The 22,851-nt window shown below is 48.9% G+C and overlaps 1 protein-coding gene across 4 annotated transcripts in view; it reads right to left on the bottom strand.

Moving 5' to 3' along the window:
• Window positions 1–22,851, bottom strand: part of RPTOR (regulatory associated protein of MTOR complex 1) — a 102,392-nt gene that overhangs the window by 49,394 nt on the left and 30,147 nt on the right. For all 4 annotated transcript variants that reach the window (XM_042025565.1, XM_042025564.1, XM_042025568.1 and 1 more), the window contains exons 5-11: window positions 22,156–22,302; window positions 19,747–19,922; window positions 15,668–15,727; window positions 9,883–9,983; window positions 8,830–8,974; window positions 2,471–2,546; window positions 120–221 (exon numbers count right to left, since the gene is read on the bottom strand). In XM_042025565.1, coding sequence (XP_041881499.1) covers window positions 120–221; window positions 2,471–2,546; window positions 8,830–8,974; window positions 9,883–9,983; window positions 15,668–15,727; window positions 19,747–19,922; window positions 22,156–22,302 — 807 coding nt within the window. The remainder of the gene's footprint in view (window positions 1–119; window positions 222–2,470; window positions 2,547–8,829; window positions 8,975–9,882; window positions 9,984–15,667; window positions 15,728–19,746; window positions 19,923–22,155; window positions 22,303–22,851) is intronic.

The raw sequence follows: 22,851 nt of genomic DNA on the forward strand, positions 1-22,851 counted from the left end.
AGAGACACCCCTGGCACGGGCAGGGAGATACACAGACAGCCCTGGCACGGGCAGGGACACCCCTGGCATGGACAGGGACACCCCTGGCACGGACAGGGACCCCCAGCCCCAGGACTCACCTGCAGGACGATGGGCAACTGCTCCGGGGGGTTGCGGTTCTCCACGCCCATGGTCAGCCACACCTGGAAGGCCGTGAGCTGCTCGGCGAAGAAGGGGCTGTGCTGGAGGAGCAAAGTGGGAATGCAGGCATGGGTTAACCAACAAGGAGTGAAGCCAAGAGTTTTGACACCTATGGACTTCACTGTTTCCTAAAGCCGTGATTTGTAACTGATGCCTGTTTGCTTGGGGTTTTCTAAATGCAGAAAAACTTCCCAAAGACTGAGCAGACACATGTACCTTTAAATGTGCTAGGAAAAAAGGAGAAGGAAAGAGTAGAGAAACAGGAAAAGTGACCATGAAAGGTCTTAGGGAAGCTGCTCTGTCCCCAGGAGCAGCAGATGGAGCAGCACTGGATTTATCTGCTCTGCAGAGGCCATTCCGCTCCCGTGGCAGCACTCGGAGCTGCCTCTGCCCAGTCCAGAGACACAATCCAAGAGCAATGAAAATAAATTCCCCATGTCATCCATCACTCTGAGGACGTGGTACAAGCTCGAGGTGAGAATGCACTGACCAAAGCACACAGCGGCTTCCAGGCAGGAATCCCCAGAGAAACAGAAGTCAATGGGGAAGGAGGGAGGGAAGAGACAGAGGAGGGAGAGAAAACCAGCCCAAACCCATCCCTGTATGAGCACTGAGAGCCCCCAGGCCCTTCTCCACCAGGTTATTGGATTTTCCAGGTCTGAGCAGGCAAGAACACCCTGGGAATATCCAGGAGTGCTTTGTGATGTGCTGCTGACACACACCAGCCCTGAGAGGGCAGCCCAGGGCTGCACCCAGGGCAGGCTGCACTGCCAGCCCCCAGCAGCTCCCTGTGCCTCATCCAGGTGTTCCCAGCCCTGACACCCAGCCCAGCCCTGCCAGGCAGGGAGGAACAGGCTGGCAGTGGCCACAGGGACTGTCCCCTTCTCCCCTTCCCTTCCCTGCTCCCTGGCCAGCACCAGCCAACCTCCCACCAGGCTGGAATCTCGCCGCACTCTGGCTCCCAGCCCCAGCTGCACACTGATGGCTCAACCTGCCTCCATTCCAGCCAAAACACACAATAAACCACATTTGTCAGGCTTGAAAACCAGCTTGTAAATTGTTCCCAGCCTACCCTGAATCGATCTCCAGCTGAGAATGACCACTCGTCTTTGCTGACCTCCTGTCTGATCCCCAGTAAGTCTGTGCCTCTTCCCACCCCAAAACACTCAGAAATCTCCTGAATTTCAGCTCACTTGACAGAGAATGCCCAGCTGAGGGTTAACACTAATAAAAAGGCCTCCAATGATATTGTTAGAGACTGAAAGTAAAAATGAACGTAAGCCAGGAGAAGAAAAAACGTATTTTTCATGTTCTAAACCAGAGCACAGAGTGAGGAAGGCAAGGGGTGGGAGGATAAAGGCCTCAGGGCATCCTGATCAACCCCCAGCCTGGCAGGAGCCCACAGTTCTCCTCCTGCACTCAGGGCTTTGGAGACAACCTGCAATTACAGCCAGAAAACTTTTGAAGTTGGGTAACACAAATAAACTGCAAAAATGTCACTGAAAATTAGAGAGACATCAGGGTGGAACAGGGACCTGAGCTTATACAGTAATTATTATTTAAAGTTTTCACTTCATGAAATATCAAAGGAGTATCAAGAAAAATCTACTCTGAATAAAGGAATTTAAGGTAAATATATTAAAAATTTTACTTTTCTGCTCTCTGAGATTAAATAAAGCAGAGAAAACCCCCAGTGACTCCAATTAACGGCACTGAGCTTAAGAGAACTCTCTGGACATACCATCAAACTCTATTTTGTATTTGAAAATAACTCCAATAAGGAGATAATTTTCACACTTAGGCCTTTAATTTCAAAAATCGTGCTGCATGTTGGGACCTTTTGAGTAACAACACCTGGTCAGGTTTGAGCACTGTGGAATGTTCCGAGTCAGGTCTGAGGCACTGCTTTTACTGGCAGCAGTTTCCTGCTCACCCCCTCGTGTGGGCTGGATCATGCAGCAGGGAAGAATTTGAACTTGATTTCTGTCTGTTCCTCTAAGGGAGAATCACAGAATTCCACACTGGTTTGGGTTGGAGGGACCTTAAAGCTCACCCTGTGCCACCCCTGCCATGGCAGGGACACCTCCCACTGTCCCAGGCTGCTCCAAGCCCCAGTGTCCAACTTCCAGGGATGGGGCAGCCACAGCTTCTCCAGGCAACCTGTGCCAAACATTTACAATTCTTCAAAAACATAAACCCTTAAACTGTACCAGCAGAAGTGATGAGCTGAACTGAGGTGTCAGAGAATGGATGAAACCTGGCCCACGTTTGAGGACACTCCCCAACTTACCCTGAAGGCAGTTCCTTCCTCAATAATTGTGGGTAACTGGGAAAGGCAAATGTCAACAGCAAGGTCCCAGGCTTGCCTGCAGGGAGGGGAGAGAGGAAAGAGAAGGCATTAACAAGTTATCCATAAGGAATAGCAAGGGAAATTGAAATTCTGACCACACAAGCATGTGGACAGTGTTGTCTGACTGGCTTAGAAGTGCTTGATATTCCCTGTTTTCAGGGAGGAATGGGAAAAACACCTGAAGAAATTTTCTGCAGCACTGGAGAATGTCAACCCACATTTGGGCCTTTGAGGTAAGTTTTACTACACAGAAGGAAAATGGTTTAGAGATCAGAGACAACTGCTCTGATCACAAAAGGATTCTGAGGGTCACTCACTGCAGCAGCACACGGAGAAGATGCTGAGCTCGTCACAGTAATTTTAGGTAAGCAGCAGTAATACTGCTACAAAAATGCCCAAAGCAGCCCTGCGAGGTCAGATCTCAAAGGGTTTAAGTGTTATCAGAAAGAACAAACAAAAAATTTGAAAAGAGATTTGAGTAGATTAAAATAAAATCACTTTTTTATGCTTCTAACAACAGGCTGTTGGAAACCAGTGGAGCCACACAGCCAGCGTTACTCAAACCATTCAAACCTCTGCCAACGTTACTTGAGCCATTCAAACCTCTGCCAGCCTTCTCAACACAAACCTACTCAACCTTTCAAGGGCTGTTGATTAATGTCAACTGGTGGAAGAGACTCTGCTCAAGTCAAATACTTCAAATGCTTCTCCACCAACTCCAAACCAGCCCTGAAACGACTCTCCAGCCCTTCCAAACCACCCAGCATGCTGCTTCTGCTCTGTCTGCAGAAAACACAAATCCTCCCAGCCAATGGGACACCAACAAACAGGTTTGCCCAAAGTAAAAATTCTCCATTTCCAACCACTGGAACAGCTGCTCCCTCCTCAGAGCCTCAGGGTTACACCCAGGTTGCACACAGGGAACTCACTGGGCTGGCTGAACAGACAATGGCATTAAACACATGTTACAATAATTACAAGATTCAAACCAAGCCACAAGTGAATGGGAAAGGACTAAACCCCGGAGGGTGGGGAGAGGAAGAGAAGGGAGAACACTGCCACAGTGCTGGTGACAGTGATGGCTGGGGGGAGGAGGAGCAATGACTGACAGCTCTAATATCCCACAGGGAATGGGAAAGGTGGGCACACGGTGGATGTGCTGCCTGGACTCCTATCACACAAACAAGAGATAAATTTGGGAGCAGCAGGGAACCAGGATGGGAGGTGCTGCATCCCACAAGTGATTTGTGAAAGCCAAGCCAGAGATCAGTGCACCCCCTCGGCAGAGACTGCTGTCTGCCAAGTGCTCTGCAAGGCTTGTTTTCACTGCATTTGGGACAAAAAGGGCTCAGCATTCCGTCTTCCCTCCTCACTGCTCTCTCCCAGGAACTCCAGGCCCTCCACCCTGACAGGGTGACAACCCTGTGAAACACCCCAGTGCTTCAACTGAGTTATGCTATGAAAGAAGGTGTTAAAGAGGGGGTTTTTTAATACCACCTTGAGCTAATTGCTCTGTAGGCACAAAGTTAAAATCTCTCCTTAGCAGGAAGATTGGCTCAGTTAAAGTAAGTGATTTTGCTTATCCCAAAGCCAAGGCAGCACCACAACAGGAATGGTCTGTGGAGGGAACCCCAGCTCAGTCCAATACCCCTTCACTACACTAGGACTGTTTAAATGTTTAATAATTTAACATGAACTCATCAGCTGCCTCTTTGTTTCCCAGAGGTGCTGCAAAGTTTGGACTTCAAGCAAAGAACAGAAGGCAGAGTCCCAGCCCTGCTCAGGGACTGGTTTATTGCCCAAACCCACGAACTGCCAGGCAATGGAAACCCCCAGAAACACTGAGAGCAGAAACTCAGCACAGTTAGAGCCTGTGTCTGTCTGCACCCACGGGTACCCATTAGCTGGCAGCTCATGGAGGCTGATTTTCTTACGCTCAGATTTTCGGGGCTGACTCAATGTCTAATGCTTTTAACGCTCACGTCCCGTTGTTAATAATGTATTCTTGACGTCTTTCAGCGTTCTCTTCTCCCCTTGGAATGGTGGGCATTACCTGGCACCACACAGGTACCAGGGAACAGGAGTGTTCCTGCCTGGAGGGGCAGCTGAAGGGAGGCTGAGGCCACGTGCAGTCCTGGGGCTCGGGGCAGCTCCTCCTTCTGAGCCTCATCTCTGGAGCCATTAAATATTTCCGAGCCCCTCAAGTCTGTTGGACAAGACACCCCACATTTGTTCTGCCAGTCCAGGGCCAGCCATGCCCTGGTGTGATTGAACCCCAGATCCCAGCCCAGATCCCACCTGTGTCGCAGTGATCCCGTCACCTCCCTAAGCTGCTTTGGGCACAGCTGGGAAGCTGCTCAGACACAGCTATTTTTAAAAACCAGTTATTGCTATGAATATTTGGAACAAGTCTGAAATCCTTTTCTTCTCCCAGCACATCCCCCTGCTCCAGCCACAACTTAGAGCACAGGCTTTGCTATTTCCATCCTACATCAAAGTCTCCGTAGTCCGATAATGGGACTTGGAGATGTTAAGACTAACACATAGACACAAAAAATATCTGGTTACAGTGTAATCTGAACTAATCTAATCCTTCAAACGTCAAACAGCCCCAAATACCTCTTCAAACAATCACTTTCTTCTTGCAGAGCCGCCGAGTGTTTCGGCACAGCTCCACGAGCCTCGTTTCCCTGAGGGATGGCTGAGCAGCCCCGATCCATCCTGCACCCTCCCGTGCTGCTCCACCTGGAATTGGGTTGCTGCATTATGGTTTTGTTTTCAGCCAGAATCTCCAGCTCGCTGTATTTGCAGTACATTATGACTCCTTTCAACCCGAATTTCATGGCCTGCAAACACACCACGGTGTTCCTATTAGGGATGGGCTGTAGCTCTTCCAAAGCATAATTAAGGTACTTGGGGTTTAATATATGACCTGTGTCAGGAAATATTTCCAAACACATTATTAGGTCTTTTCAAAGGCCGTGAATAAAAGCAGCTGGCAACAGCAGTAATGCATAAACCCTAATCCATCACAGCAGAGATCAAGGTGCTGACAGAGCTCTGTTCTCATGCACAATAGACAGAGCGACCCGAGCTGAACAGCACAGCCAGCCAATCAATGGATATTAATATTAATGTTAATATTAATCCTGTACTAGAGTACTGCCTGCAGCAGCCAAGACCCTGCAGTGAGAGGCACCACACAAACACAGGCAGCCTGTGCCCCACGGGAAGGGGCTGAGCAGGGAAAATTCAAGAAAGCCAATAAAAGTAGGAAAACCAGAAATAACATGTCAGATTCTGTCCAAGAGGGCACAGCCCCAGAGATCAGCTCTCCTGACTCCAAAGCACACTGCCCTTCTTGGGGAAGGGAAAGGACTGACAGCCCGTGGGTCAAATATTCCCTCCAAAAATGGGAATTCTCACTTTTCCTCAAGTTCCGGCTAGAAAGGATACTGTGATCTCCCAAATGAATTGGCCAGAACACCAACTTGAAAAGATAACACTTGAAAAAGCTGTTTTCAAGAGAGCTAAAGCCAAAGGCAGAGCAGCCTCAGCACCTGTTACACCTGTGCCACATCCCCAACTCAGGAGCCACCCCAGTGTGACCTGGGGAAAACTCCCCAGGCAGGGACAGGGGTAGGTGAAGGAGACAGAGCAGAGGGGGATTTCGTGCCCAAAGGGGCAGTGGGAACCATTCAGGAGGTAAAAATCAATGCTCAAATGACTGTTTGCAGTGTCACTCCCATCCCGTTCACCCCTTGTGATGGCAGCCAGACTTGCTCCCCAAAACACTGCCTGGGGATCAAAACTCTGGGAAAAGTCTGGATAAAACACCCACCAGAAAACTCTGCTGGATCAGCCCCCCCCCCCAGAGCCACAGGCCTTGGTTCCACGGGATCCCCACAAGCCCCTGGCTGGAATTTCATCCTTTCCAGCACCCTGTGGCCAACTCCCCTGCCCTCATCTCAACACTGAGCTCATCCAAACTGTAAAATGGGTCGGCAGGTTTCAGATCAGGGATCCATTAGAAAATTCCTGAGTGAAAAGGTGATAGACAAGTGATTATTTTTAGAAAATTTTTAAACGAGCCCTAAATTAGTTTCTAAATCCGTCCTTTCTAAAAGTTCCTAATAACGCACTGAGCCACCTCGGACAAAAGTGGAATTTTCCCCTTTGCTGGATTTGCTGCAAACTGCACGTTTTTTGGAGGGCACTGAATAAAGTGTGTCAATTCCCTGCTCCCTTGCTCTCTACTTCACCAGTGTTTGGGATTGACAAGGAAAAGAGCCCTTTGTGTGACTGTTCTCAAGGAAGTTCTTCCGGTAAATCCTAAAAAGCAGCACCAACGTGCTCTGCTCTGAGGGGCTTCACGAAGGTGTCTCCAGCACCATCCCGCAGCTTCCCAAAGGAATTTCCAGCACCATTCTGCTCCAGAACCACAATAGGAGCAAAGAAAATGTGTTTCTAGACCCCATTGCACTGAGAGTCTGAGAGAAATAAAAGTCTGAGAGAAATAAAAAATGGGATCCAGGAGCTCCCAGTTTCATTCCTGTGGTTCAACCCATGGATGGCAACACCAGCTCCAAGTCAAATCATATTCCCATAGGAAACCAGAAACACAGGCTTTTAATAGGCTGGCAATAAGAATGAATTACATCCCTATAAGGAACAGAAAATATAGATTTTTAATATGCTGACAAAAAGCAAGCTATAAATAACTCCAGAAATTTACTGGTTTAATTTTGAAACTCCTGCAACACTGTGTCCTACCCTCCTGCACTTGCAAACTGCAGCTGATGGCTGGAGCTCTGCCACATCCAGCAGCAGCTCAGAGTCACCACAGGTGCTCGGGTGGCTTTTCCTGCTCTGCCCTTCCAAGTGTCCCAGCCCCTCAGGTGACACCAAGAGCACAGCTCATCCCATTCACAAATGACTGAAGCGCTTTTCCTCAGAAGCTGCTGACCCAAAGCACTCAGATACATTGTTTGCAGCATTCAGATTGTTCAGCTGCCCAACTGCTGCCAAGCCCAGCCAAAGGCCCCCCAATTTCCTCCAGGATTTTCAACAATTAAAGCAGCTTTGTGGTACCAGCAAATGCCTTCTCAGTGTCTGCCTGCACCTGCAAAGGCTCCTGGGGCTCCCTGATGCCAGCCTGGCTCCAGCCCCTACAGAAACCACACCATGGAATCATGGAATGCTTGGGTTGGAAGGGACCTTAAAGCTCATCTCATCCCACCCCCTGCGACGGGCAGGGACACCTCCCACTGTCCCAGGCTGCTCCGAGAATCTGAGCTCCTCAGTGCTGCTGTCAGTGCTACATTCATTCATCATCACCCTCTGCATTTGCCTTCCTCCACATTTTTATGGAAGAAACCTACTAAAAGGCTTCTGGAAATGCAGGCAGGTTGAGCCCCCTCAGCTGCCTTTACCTGTCACTCCCTCAGCCTGCAGCAAGGCTCAGTTCTGTCCCCCAGGAGCCCCCTCAGTGCCACTGCACCACTCTGCACTTGGCCCAGTTTGGTGCTGCTCTATTAATCACAATGAGTAAGAAAATAAAAGCCAGCATTTTTGTTATTACTGTTATTATTATTATTATTTTTACTATAATTGTTCATGGGACATTGGTTCGATAGGCAGAACTACATTTAAGAGCTTTTTGATAACTGTGCCACCTCCATTTCCATTAATCATCTTAAAAGCAACAGTAAAAGTAGAGGAACTCTACAGCAGGAATTCCTTCTACTTCAGCAGCACAAGTTAAGGACCTTTCCCTCAGGCCTCGGCTCTTCCCACCCTGCACAATCCCAGGGGAGCAGCTTCACTTTGGGAAAATAAAGGCAGCAGATGACCCATCTCTTTGGTATTTGGAGTGAAAGATGGCAGGGCTGGACTGAAGCTTCTGCACCACAGAATTACAGGATAATTATGAATGCCCAGAGCAGAAGCAGCTTTGGAGATGGGTATTAGGCTGCCACAAGCTGTTCCACTCCTGATCCACTGACTGAACCAGGGAAGCGCTGCAGAGATTTAAGTGGAATCATGGAATGCTTTGGGTTGGAAGGCACCCTGAAGTGTCACCCCTGCCAGGGGCAGGGACACCTCCCACTATCCCAAAGTGCTCCAAGCCCCAATGTCCAGCCTGGCCTTGGACACTTCCAGGGATCCAGGGGCAGCCCCAGCTGCTCTGGGCACCCTGTGCCAGGGCCTGCCCACCCTCCCAGGGGGAATTCCTTCCCAATATCCCAAGTAACCCCGAGCAGCGCCAGCCCTGGAGGCTCCCAGAGCCCAGCACTCACCACATGGCGTGCATGTACGTGGGGGGCAGCCGGGGGCTGCTCACGGGGGTGCAGTTGTAGGACCTCATGATCCTCTCTGCCAGGAGGAAGTTACGGAACAAACTGGCCACGAGCAGGTCCTGCCGGAAGAGCTTCTGGAAAAGATCTGCCAAGAGATTGCAGGAGTCACTACATGCACGTTTCAGCACCGCAGGTAATATGCAAAAAGGGTTTAAGATGTAAAACCATGCTAACACTTCGTTCCAGTAGCAAGGAATCTCCAGCAGTTCTGCAGGGACATGATGACAACCACGAAAGGGAAGTTCTGCCTTCAGAGCTCCCTCAAAGCACCACAGCTACTCCATTCTACGTTAGCACAATTAAACACTTTCTACCTTGGGTTCTTCTTTGCCTTTTCTGGATCAAATCCCCCTTTTGGTGTTTCATTTCAGCTCAGCCTGACTACGTTTTCGGAAAATTACTGAGGGAGAACAGGACCTCTGTGTACTGTTCAATCAAGAACTATCCATCTGTTAAGTGGCAGTTTGGTGTGCTTATGAGAAGCCAAAATGAATCCTAAACGATAGCAAATGTGCTCTCTTCTACAGGGCAGAGAAGAATTGATGCTGTGTGAGCATTAGGAAGAGCAGGGTTGGAGAACTGTTTACAAATTTGGCTGCTTGTGCTCCAGAAGTAGCAATTCAGAGCAGAACAGGGGTAGAGAAATGAGGGATGAAGTTACTCATGGGAAACAAAACTGCCTTACCAGCAAAGAGGAAAGAAAAAGCCTTTATTCATGTTACTAACCAAGGCTGGAAGAAAACAGATTGCTCTGTGCAAATATAGTAAGAAAGAGAATTATTCAAGCTACGACAATTGTGTTAGCACAGAAAAACCCTTTCTGGGTTCTAATGATCAGGTCTCTGCAACACTCTGGGAAAAAGAACAAATAAAAAACAAACTAGCTTTCAGATCCATCCTGATCTGTTCTTCCAGTTGCAGGGTTTAATTTTCTCCTCATTGCAGTGTCTCATTGATCTGACTCCTCATGCCCCTCCCCTGCCCCAGCCTCACCTCTGGGCAGGACGTTCCAGGCGATGGTGTCTGTGATGGCTGTGAAGATCCAGTTCAGCTCTCCCAGGGGAGTTCTCCTGTCATTCAGCCTCCCAGGAATCCTACAAGTGGGGGAAATAAAACCCTTAATAAACCCCCCGTTGTTCTGGGATACACACATGCACAGCTCTGAGGCTTTGGAGCGAGATCTGGAGAGAAAGGGACTCTTTGCTGTAACATTTCCATGTCACGTGGAGACTCTTCAAGGGGTAAATACAGGAACAACAGCCAACACACTCCAGAGAAACACCAGTTTAGCTGGGAGAGTCCTGGGCATTCAGGGATGGTTATGGACAGGGAACTGGGCATGGATCCACACCACAAGGAGCAGTGGGCAGAGGGGATTGGGCCTCGTATGCTGAGACTGGAACTAGAATGTTCTGCCAAGTATTCCCACTTTGGCATTCATTTAAGCAGCATAAAACCAGGAGATACAGAACATGAAGGATGCAGAAAAAGCTTTGAAAACTGAATCAGTGCAACAGAACAAGAGATTTAAGGTCATTCTATTCACCCCAGCAAGGAACAACGTTTACATTGGGATAAACACCTAGAAGAGAGAAATCTTGGTGACAACAAATACTTCTCACAAATGGAGGAAGAAAGAAAGAAGAGCACTTCACCACTAGAAGAAAGAGAAGTGATTCAACCCTCATCTCCCCGAGGGTCGAGGCACAGCCAGCTCAGAGGAGCAGGAGCTGCGTGACTCCTCTGAGGAGCAGTCTGAGGACATTCTGCAGTCTGAGACATGCACAGGGTCAGAGAGGACAAACCAATGGTCCCCTCTGGGGTTCACATTTGTTACTCTCAGTACCAACACCCCTGAGCCAACAGCCTGGCTGAAGCACATTCAGTGAAGGAGGAACAGCATTGTTCCACCAGGCTCTCCAGAGCCCAGCGTCTTGTTTTTGTACACTGAAAAAAGTCCTTCAAATTGTTTTCATCCTGAAGCTGAACAAACTTCTCACATGAGAACAAACCAGAGGACCATTAGGCGACCTGATTCCAGTGATGGAAGAGCCCAGGTGACAGCCTGAGACCCAGGATCAACACACCCCATCCCTCAAGGAAGACAAGGGCTGTGAGCAGCTCTTCACTCTCCTCAGCTCCTGCCTCCATCCTGATCAGCTTCTCTAAACACACTTTTGAATGTTTATTTGTTCCTCATAAAAACAAAGACAAGGAAAAAAGAAGGAAAAAACCCACCCAACAAACCGAGGCCTGGGCTGCCTTGTTAATAATCAGACACACAATATAAAATATACAGCCTGGCACCCCTGAGCACTGCTCTTCTCCTCATGAGAAAGTATCAGCAATAGCATGAGGAAGTTTCAGAAACATGCACCAACCTGAGACATCCTATGGATTTAATCCTAATTTAACCCAATTTCCTTTCTGTGACAAGTTTTTAAATATTAGAAGTATCAGGACCAACACAGGAAGCCTTTCTATGGCCACTCACTCTGTGACACATGCAGCAGCACCATTCCTGTGCAGGTTCAGAGGCAGCACATTCTCCTGTATAAATACAGTTCTAAACCAGCTAGAAATTAACATCTTATAAAAAATTCCTGTCTGTCTTGGTATCAGAGGAAAAATACACATCTCCGAAGCAGTGTTTGCTAATGGATCCCCCGGAGCGCGCGCAGGGAACACGAGGCCACAGAGGCTCTGGTGAGGATTCCCCGTCAATATTTGCATTGCAGAACACCCTCTGCAGCAGAGCACAGCTCCCAAGCCAGAGGGGGCTTACTTGGGAACCAAAGGGATCCTTGCTGAGCTTCCCCAGTAAGCCAGACACTCAGCTCACACCACGTGCTGGCAACTTTCACAGCAGTTTTTAGTCAGCAGGAGGAGTTTCTTCATGGAAAGGGTGGTCAGGCACTGGAAGGGGCGGCCTGGGCAGGTTTGGAGTGCCCATCCCTGGAGGTGGCCAAGGAAGGCCTGGATGTGGCACTCAGTGCTCTGGGCTGGTGGCAAGGTGGGGATGGGGCACAGCTTGGACTCGATCTTGGAGGTCTCTTCCAACCTGAGTGGTTCTGTGTGAAACCTCCTGACCCGGCAAGAGCTGGGCAGACAGGACCCACACAGCTCCTGTGCTCAGAGACGTGTGCCCACCACCAAACCCGGGGCTGATCCAGGTGTGCCGTGCCCAGGCTGTGAAACCTTGGCCAAGTCTGAGGACGACAAAGGGCTGGAGGAGCTGCAGCGGCAGCTCCGGAGCGAGGACGTGAGCGCAGCGTTGCCATGAAAACCATCCCTGGGAGCAGGATCCCCGCTCTGCATTCACAACAGGCTGTGCCTGCACTGCCTGAGACCCCGTGACAGAGGTGACAAAGGAGCCACTCCAGCACAGCAAACCTGAGTGAGCACAGAAGGGAACTCCTCACGATCCCATCCTGCAGGGCCCGGCGCTGCCTCAGCTCCAGCAGCGCTGCAGGAGGTTCCAGGGCGCTGGGGCACAGCAGCCCCGTGACACCGGGGCCAGGAGCACCCACTGAGACACAGAAATCACCTCTGACATCTTCCACTGAGTTTTCTAGAAGAAAATCAAGGGGCTGGAAGCTGCCTAACCCAGGTGCAAAGGCAAAACATGAATTATCGTCTTCCACTATAAATAATAAATATTAAATTTTAAAAAGGCTGCAGTATTTCTGAGTTTGGACTAGCACAGGCTTGATTAAGTATCTGCAAAGACACCTCCAGGATGTGGCCCCAGCGCTGCTGCAGGGAGGTCCTGCACAGCACAAGTGTCACTCTGCCTCCCACCACCATCAGTCACTTGTCCAAGAGGCACTAGGGTCGGCCCTGTCTGATCCTGCTGCAAACACCAGCTCTGTTCCTGTAACCCAATGCCTTTCTCCATTAGTTAGGAACCTTGGTGGGCTCTGCCAAGCTGCAATTGCAGCAGCTCTGGCTGCACCAGGCAGGTTGGGTACTTCAGCAGCAATGTTGCACCTTGTTGCAAAGGGAACCTCAACAAGCATTTGGCCTTGTCTGCTTACAGAGCAACAATAATTTTATTTAACCCCAAACCCAGTCAGATCATCACCACGTGGGGACACCTTTTGTCCTCCTGACTTTTGCAAACCAATCATCACTTCCAGTGACTTTGACACAACAAAATCCTCTGAGACCGTGTGCTTGACTTCAAAAAGTCAGCCAAGAGCTGCTGTTTGTGTTAAATTTTGAGGTGGAAGTGCCAAAGGGACACTTACTCAGCCCCACTCACCCCAACCTGCAGCTCCTGGTCCCCCCAGGCCAGTGCCAGTGATGTCCCCTGAGCCCCTTGGCCACAACAGGCAGCAGGACAGCCTGGCAGAGGAAATCACTGGAAGGGACTGGAGTAGATGGTATTTGATACTGGGATCACCTGGGGAAATGAATTATGCTCCCAATCAGCTGCTCACCTGCGCTCCAACCTTCCATCCTGAAAGAGAGGGCACCAAAGGATTTGTTACAGATTAATTCCTACAGTTTCTCCAGTTCCATCACTTTTGCTGTCTGATCTCTTGGGATTTTCTTTTTCTTCCTCCATCTTTAAACTGGCTCCGACTGAACCATCACCCATCAACACCCAACAGACATGAAAACATTAGCAATTTCCAACCCCTGACATTTGATAATGCTTCAAGTGGAAACAAACATTAATTTCAGTCTCACATTTGTTATTTCTGGTGACTTTTATGGATGTGGTGCTGGTGCACGACAGCCTGGAGCAGGCTCTGCTCCAGATCAGCCCCACCAGGACCTTCCCCACGTCGTGGCATTCAGAGGGGTCCTTTGTCACCAGCCCCGACAGCGAGGGGCCAGAGGGAGCAGGCTCCTCCCCAGGGGCAGTGACACTGAGCTGGGGGCCCAGACACAGCCATTTCCTCAGACTGTCACAGGATCTCTTCCAAGAGGCCCCACCAGAAGCAGGAACAGCTCTCGAGGCTTTTTTTGTTTTCCCCTTCTCGTGGGATTTTTGTTTAGAATTCCCTCCTTCTGCACAATGGGCCCAAGTTAAAGGTCCCAGGAATGCCATGCACCATTCCTGGTCCCCTGAGAGTGGGATTTTGGGAGAGGGAGCCCAATGCAGCAACAGAGGTTAAAGCATCCTTGTACATTCCCGATTCTTGGCACCCAGTTTTGTATTCCCACTACCACAGGTTTATTCCCATAAACCATTCCTTAGGGTTTTTCCCAAACTTTTTAAAAAGCAGAACAAAGCCCAGTTCACACCACTCAGCAGCCACACCTCCAGCACAGATGACTTGAAGCCTTGGGATCAAACAGAAAAGTCCCCCCAAGGCAGGAGTAACATGGCCAGAGATGCTGCCAACAAAAGGTCTCACGAGGTGGCAGCCAGAAGTTCCCAAATTCCCAATACTCCACCAAAATTCCTTTATACTTCGCTGTCTGGCTCCAGCAAAGATCTTTATTTCTAAGCTAAGGGATTGTTTTGGCTTTATCTCAGAAGATCTGTGATGTAAATGCACATCAGGATCCACCACACGTTCCCTCACCAGGACGTGGGCTGAGCCCGGATAATTGGAAATCGGAGCCCTCTGGAGAAGGTGCAGCTTCATTTAGCCTCAAAGTCTGCAGCTTAATTGCAATAGAAACTCCTTCCCCAATTTTAAAGACAACTGAATTAGAAATTACAATATACACATAGGCAATCCAGGAATTATTCCAGGTCTATCTCGAGACTGTAATAAAAATCTGTGTTTTCTATAATTGATATAAGGAGCAGCTTAAGACGATGGGGTTTAAATATTTGATATCCACAGGAAGCTGCTGCTGGCACCCTTCCCCTGAAGAAGCCTGTAACACACACACACACACACACGTGTGCTGTGGCACAGCACAGACCAAGAGCACTGAACAAAAACCTATTTCTGCCAGGAAACCTTTGTTCAAGGAGGATTTAACACTCAGCAGCACATCCAAGTGCTGTGAGGCTCAGGCTGAGCTGCCTGGCTCAGACCTTCAGCGACCTCACCACTCTTTGATTAGAGATGCTCTTGGAGCAATCGTTAATCAATTAACATACCACAGCCATTGTTTCTGCAGCAGCCTGAGGTGGCCTCAGTCTCCTCCTCATCCCCAAATCTGTGCACACCTCTGGCACTCAGGCACAGCGAGGTCAGCCCCAGGAAGGCTTCCTTCCTGCTTCCCATCTCCTCGAGGCCACAAGAAACCCAAACCCCAGCACATTTTCCCCAGAGCCTTCAAAGAAAGCAACGCCCAGTGTTGAATCCTTTCCCTGAAAACCACTCTGACACCTCTGAGAGACAGGGTCTGCCTCTGCTCTGTCAGTTGTAAGCTGTACTTTTTTTCATTTTGGCCCAATGAGTATCGCTGAAAGACAGCTTTATACAAACTATCTCTTACCCTCCCCAGCTGAGAGGAGATAATTTTTTCCCATCTAAAATTAGCATAATTAAAAACCTTAACACTGCTGATGAACCTGGCTGGCCCAACACACCTGTGTGGAAGGGCTGGCAGCACTGAGGGGCTTTTTGAACCTCAGCTGACTGAAAACATGCACAAATTGCACAGGGAATTGGAGCTGATGTGATCTCACCCCATTACTGATAAGGTGCCACCGGTAGCTCCAGTTCCCCACACCATGCAGCACCTCACCAAATACCAGGGAAGTCTGGGAACACTTTCAAATTAAGAATTTACACTTCTTATCCAGACTTCTGCTCTCCTAACCCCTTTCAGGACACCCCAATACATACAAAATTTGACTTACTTCTCTATTAAATCCAATGTGACTCCTGGCACCAGCCTGACACTCTTCTGCATGCAGAACCTGGGGAGAGACAGTAAAATAGAACACACTAATTGAGTGTTTAATGACAAGGCTCTGTGGAGAGGATGCAGAAGGAGGGCTCTTTATTGCACTGTTTCTGCTTTCAAATGGTGTTTGGGTAGGAAACTTGGGCATGGCATGATCAGAGCCAAACGAGGCCCTCAGCATTTGTCACCCTCGTGATTCTGTGGCGATTTCAATTGTCAGGTGCCAAAACTGGGCCATTGTAACTGTCAGGGTGACAAGTGTTCCAACACACAGCGGGGGAAAAGGGCTCCCAGGCATCCAGCACAGCCTCCTGGGAGCAGCAGAGCCGGGGAGGATTACGCTGCAGGAATAATGATCAGCGTTGGCCAGGCGTCCCTGAGAGATCTGGCACTGCAGGCAGGGAAGGGAGAAGGCAGGGAACGGGAGAAGGCAGGGAACGGGAGGAATGCGTCAGGTTCAGACACCTCCGTTATTTAATTAAAAAAACCGCTGACTCCATTTCCTCAGCCTTACAAATCCCACTACTCCAGGAACAGCAGCCCTGGAAATCGCCGAGCCCTGTCAGCAGCGCCTGGAAAATCCCCAAAGCTGCTAAAGCCGGGAGCGTGTGGGAAGGGGGGACGCTGCCGGCCGGATTCCGAGCGCTGCCTCCCTCCTCCAACCCTCCTGGGAACACAGGGCAGCAGTGGGAACACAGCTCCGGGATGGAAACCCAGCAAATCCAACCTGCAATGACTTCCTCCGACAGCGCCGCATTCCCAGCCCGTGTCCCCAGTCCCTCAGGAATCCACTCTCTGCTGTTTAAGGAGGAATTTACCCCTCAGTGTAACCTCAGCTGACATCTGCCCCAACACTGCCCAGTTCTGTGGGACCAGAAGGGCTCCACTGCTCAACAATCCCATCTCCCACATCTCTCCTCACCAGAGGCACATTATCCATGTCCAGAAGGTTTTTCCCCAGGTAAAGGAGAGAACAATTACTTATTAAAGACAAGACATGCAGAGCTCATTTCTGAAATCTTGAGGACCACTCCAGTTTTCCAGTGGCATCCCCTGCCTGAAGGGCATCCATGGGAGCCCAGGAGTGGGACAGGCTCTGGAAAGCTCACGGTCCCCAGGCTGCTTTCCTGACGTGTGCGTCATCCAGCGTAAAAAGCAGCCAGAAAGAACCCAGGAACCTGCAGTGGGATCCCTGTGCAATCTGCTGGAATATAAAATTCTTACGACAGTGCATTACGGAACCACGCAGGGAAATGCCCTCCTAAACAGCCACAGGCAGACTCAGCCTGGCAGAGCCGGGTGCCTGGGATGAGGCTGCAGAGTTTAACCCTTCTGAGGAGAGCAGCACAGCTCTGCACGGTGACATCTGCTGCCTCTAAAGAAGGGTGTCCCTGGAAGTGTCCCAGGCCAGGCTGGACACTGGGGCTTGGAGCACCCTGGGATAGCAGAAGGTGTCCCTGCACATGGCAGGGGGTGGCACTGGATGGGCTTTAGGGTCCTCCCAACCCAAACCCAGAAATGCAGGAAATGGTGCTCAGTATCACGGGAATATTTTGAAACTCAGTGTAGTTTGTTTAAACCAATGTGGGGCAGAGCACTGGATTTGAGTTAACCTCAAAATCTCAAGCAGAAATGCAAAATAAATACATTAGGGAAAAAGCCCACAAAACACTTTAAACAGAACATCAGCAGCCACAGCTCCAGTCCTTTCCTGTGCCCTCCCAGTGCTGGCCGGGCCTTCTGGAGAACAAACTGCACAACTCTAACTCCCGAGGCTGAGCAGCTCCCCAGTGCTTTGTTCCTTGCCGTTTGGGGGTTTTCCAGCACTTTTCAGGATCCCTACCCCTCTTTATGGATGGGACTTCACAGCTCCAAGCCACAAGGCCCTGAAGTCAGCTCAGGCCAGCGCAGCCTTTGCCAGACCCGCGGAACTCCGGCTGTGTGGCTGCAGCCGGTCTGCACCTCCCAGGAGCGATGGAAAGGCAGGCACACGAGTCACCCTGAGCTTCCAGTGGAGCTGCCCGTGCCTTGGACACCGTGAGCCACCGGGATCTGCGTAAAACAGGGCCCCAAACACCCCGAGCGCTGCCCGTTTCCTCCCCGGCCGCGCCCGCCTCCCGACAGCGCGATCCGCCAGGATTAACAATCCAGCTTAGCTCCCAATTTGCCTCGCACAGAGCTTTATATAGCTACAGGATCTATTTGGAACACGTCAGCTCACAGCAGTCACTACACACAAGGACAATCAGCGTGCACACAGCCAAGTCACACTCCAGGCTCCCGGAATTGCAGGCTGGCATCAGGAGTTCCATGCCCCACATCCCAAGGGCTTGGCTGACCTGTGCTTCTCTTCCCAGCATCAATTTTACTTCCCCTGAAATTAGACAGAAGTGGCTACAGCTGCAGCCCCAATTGATGAGGGATTCTGTCCTCCAGAACAAAATGGGATGGATAAATGTTTATTCAAACCTTCATTTGCCCATAAATTCCATATATGAAACCTCATTAGAGTGCCAGGCTGGAGCTGCACAAATGTCATATTTCAAAAGCAGTTCCACAGGGTTCTGGGTCAGCTCTAGGAAAAGGGCTGAGATGAAGGAAAAGGGAGGTTTTAATGGCAAAGGTATCCGTGTTTACTTTTGGTTCCCAGCTTTAGGACATCAACACACAGCTTGGCTCAAACTCTTAGAATGCAGCAAAGGGTCTGGTTTTGCATTTGTTGTGTTTATTAACATCAGTGAAAACCAATGATCCACAGCAGCACTTACTATTTACAGGATTGCATGGATAAACCCACACCTGCGATAATGCCAATCAACTGGGAACACAGAAGGAGCATAACCTTCATCAGAATAACATTTCTGAGACTGAACACCACACAATCATTGGATTGGAGGTGGGAGGGAATTCTTCACTGTCCAGGAGTTCCCATGGCACCTTCCAGCATTAGCCAGCTGAGGTTGAGGTGTTTAAACCCTTCTCCTGAGCAGTTTTACAAACACCTTTCCTGTCAAACACCCCGAGACACAACTCGGAGAATCTCTCATGCAGGTGTAGCCTGTGGAGAACCTGCCCTGCTCACCCCCTCAGCCATGTTCCCATGGAGATGAGGAACAGAAAATTCCTGAACAGATCACAGTATCCAAAAAAAACCTTTCTTAGCACATCTAACAAACAAAACCCACCAAAAAACCTCTCTTACAGAACTCACATACCCAAACCAGAGCCTGGCCAAAGAACTCACTCAGTTTGCTGCTAATGTGAAACAGAAAGAGTTTAAAGAATTGTAATTTATTACAAATATCTCCAAAGGGCAGTGAGTAACTCTTGGAGCTGTGGTGACAATTTCTCACCACCTCCTGCAGTGTCTGTGGGCTTCTGCCTGTTCAAACCCCATCCAACAAATGCCCCGAAGTTTTTCCATTCTGGATGAGGCACGAACTTGAGAGGAGCAGCTGGAAGAGCCCCTAGGAATGGACCCTCCGAGCTCTGGGGGCTCCAGACTCCTCCCCAGGCACAGGTCCCTGGTGTTGGGTAGAACACTGCTCTTGGAAAGCTCCTGCTCTCTGGAGCAGCCTTCTCTAACTTTCTGCCTAATTAACTCGGTCTGTCATTCCAGAACATCTTTCCATGGTTTATCACTCCCTGCCTCTCACTTCAGCACTGTTTAAAGCTCCTGCATTATTTACAGCAACCGCAATATTTGGAATGTGATTTGTGCAAAGGACAGTTTACAGAAAGTTGCACTGCACTGTGTACCATTCCTGCTCTCTGGGGAAGCAGATATTTAATTCCCAGAACAGTAAATCCCTTAATCTGAGCAAACCTAGGTACTGAGCTGGACACTGAAATGCAGTAAGTAGAAGATAACAATATTTTCACCTTTCTAGCTCTCATTAATAAGCCACTGTCCCCAGCACACAGTTCAAACCCTGCTATTCAGCACTGCAGGGGAGCTCCGGGTCAGGTGAAGCTGCTGGATTTCCAAAGCCCTGCGGTGCCCCAGGCTGTGCAGGAGGGACTGGCACTCACCAGCGCAGCGCGATCTTGATGGGGGTGGTGAGGCAGGAGGTGAAGAGGTCGGCAGGCAGGTCCGGGATCATGGGCAGCAGCTCGTTGGCCTCACACGCTGCCAGCTGGATGCAGTTCTTCATGGAGGGGGGCAGAGGCATCTGGGCAAGGGGGTGGTTGGGGTTAATGGCAGCCACCTGTGGAGAACAAGGGAATTCCCCAGCGGGGAGTCAGGGAAGGTGAGGAAATAACCCAGGAAGAGCTGCCAGTGTTCCCTGGAGCTCTGGGTTTGGAGCTCTTTGTGACTGTGGAAGCACCAGCCACAGCTTTAACTCATATCTAACTAACAGTACTCAACTGCTAACTCCAAAGTCACTCTAGAAATACCCTGTAGACCAAACCTCAGTCCATAAAGTAAAAATACCCTATAGACCAACATTCCTCTTTTCCAAACGCACAGGGATTCTCCTATTTAAGATTTTGACTATGAATATGATCTTTGAGACTAATAATTCAGGGAATAAAAACATAATCTTTCCAGCACCTTTCTGAGCCAGGTAAACAAAGTAAACTTCAGCCACCAAATTTTTTTTCCAACATTTTGCATTTTTTTTATTAGGGCAATATATGGAATCAGAAGATCAGAATCCCCCTGACAGATTAAGGGAACAGCAAACTCCTCTGATCTCCTTGCAGGGAGAAGGGGAACAATTATCCTGATCACTCTGGCAGCCCCTCTGGAGCACCCGTTCCAGCTTTGCTTCACTTTTCATGAATTTGTACAATTGGATAATTTATAATTTTCCAAATGAATTCCCCTCCACGCTCTCATGATGCCGTGAGCACTCTGCTCTCTCCATTACCAAGGCTTTGCTTTCAATTCCCCACGAGCAGGAACCTCCGTCAGGCACCAGGAGTTAATGAAATCTAAGGGCAGAATGAAAAGCTGACCCATAACCCTGGAAGTATTCTCATACCCGAATTAACTGGTAGTGTTAACCTGTGCTGCAAGAGCAGCGGTACTAAAGCAGCTGTCCCATGTAACCTCACATATTCCACAAGATGAAAAATCCCAGGGAAGATGGAATTTAATGTTTGTTGAAATAAAGACTGACATCATCACTTGTGCCCATCCCTCTCACTTGGCCAGACTTGCAGAGGTTTTCCTGCACAAGCTCCACCGGAGCAGTGGATCTGCCTCACGGCAGAGTCCCTGGGGCTGCTCCCTCCCAAAGCAGCCTCCAAGGCCTCCTGGAGCTCAGCATGAGCCAAGGGGAAAAGGAAATTGGTGAAGAAAGCAGGGAAAGGGAAGGTGAAGTGAGACCTGTTCAACCTGCTTGGGAACAGAATGAGAAACCAAAACCAAAATGCTGAAGAGAGCATCGTATAAACAAAGGATAAAGGCCCCAAAAATACCCCAGTGGAAGTCACAGGCTGATAGGGAAACTTGGAAAAGGATATTCAGACCACGTTTCTTTGACTTCAAAAGGCATCTATTACCAATTCTATTGATCCCTGTCTGGCAGTTTGATGTTCTTCCCAAGCCACAGACTTGGGAAGTTTCTTATTGCTAGAAAATGTGGAATTATTTTATGGAAAAGAAGGAATAATGAAATGATCTGCAGATCCCAGGCTACCAGACTGTCTTCTTCAGTACAATGGAATTTCCACATGTCAAAGAGTCCCCACTAAAGCATCTCCAGAAACCAGAATTCAGAAGGAAAGGAGTGGCAGGCAGGGACACTTAGCATCTGTTTGGAGGTTGTATTTGTGACAGCCACTTGCCTGATTAATTAATATTCCTTCCTTGAAGTTTTGGGGTTTCTAATCCAGTGTCTTAGAAGTGTGAGAAGTGAACCTTTACAAATGTCCTCTCCCTGTGAGCTGCAGGCAGCAGGGGGGAGGCTGCACAGAACATTCCAACTTCTTCCCTTCCACTTTGCATTTCAGACTTGCTTCAATAAATTTATTGCTAATTCCATTTGCAACCAAAGACAACTTTTCATTGGGAACACATTCCACACTCTGCAGGACTGGAACCACCAGGACAATCCCTCTGTGGATCAGGTTTTTGTTGTTTCACATTTTCTCATTCACTTCAACAGCACAAAACAGCCCCAGATACCAGAGTTTTGCAACCAAAATAATGATGTCCTGTTCACCTCAGCAGTCATCTCAGCAGAAAAGACCATTAAGGCCCAAATTGATTCTATTAACATTAACATTTAATTAGTGCTTGTATTAAAAATCATTCCAAGTTTAATGGGATAGCAAACTGAACCAGAAAGATCGGAGTGGCAAAGTTATTTGCAAATTAATTTACCTTCCAACATGGTTTTAAACACATTTTTCAGTGTATACAGCAAAGCAAGCTTAAACCTCATTTGTGTTCAGTAAGCCCCAGCAGAGCTGTGCAGACTGAGCTCTCACCTCCAGCTCCTGCTCTCTCTGTAGTGCAAATTGCTTGAAGGACTTGACAATCAGGCCGGCGTTGGAGCAGTCGTAGACGAAGATGGAAGGACTCCCCATCCAGGTCTGCAGGTCGTAGATGGACAGGGGGATGTACTGGGTGTAGTTCTGCCGGGAGAAAAGCACCACTCCTGTTACCGCGGGGCACAGAAGCACCAGAACCCGAACTGGGTGAGGTAATAAAACACACCCACAAAACGAAACCCCAAAATAAAACCTAGATTGAATTTATTAATGAATACAAATACAGTCAGTGTCTATCAATAATGAGGGCATGAACCCAAGTCAACACAAATGACAAGCAGATTTTACTGTGGCATTATTTGAAACACCCAACTCTAAAAAAAAAAAAGCCCAAAACTCTGCCAAGAGTTTTCAGTATCAGATATTTAGAGTTTTGATATATGCTAACAACTCCAAGCAGCATTTAATAGTCCAATTTTATCCCAAATTTCTGCAACACTGATAAAGGATGCAAAGCAGCTGTCTTTAATTTAACATCAAACATCTTAAACTGAAAACCCCATCAATAAATCAGGATGGATAATTAAGCCCCTGCAGCCCATCAGCGCTACCCCGCCTGAGCCTAACGAGATGCTTCATAATTTTATTACAGCTTTAGCTTCTGTGCAACTTTCCAAATTATCCATTAAAATT

This window comes from Corvus kubaryi, unplaced genomic scaffold, assembly GCF_017639235.1.
Source record: "Corvus kubaryi isolate FWS band 111438036 unplaced genomic scaffold, C.kubaryi_AGA036_p1.0 37272, whole genome shotgun sequence".
NCBI classification, from domain to species: domain Eukaryota; kingdom Metazoa; phylum Chordata; class Aves; order Passeriformes; family Corvidae; genus Corvus; species Corvus kubaryi.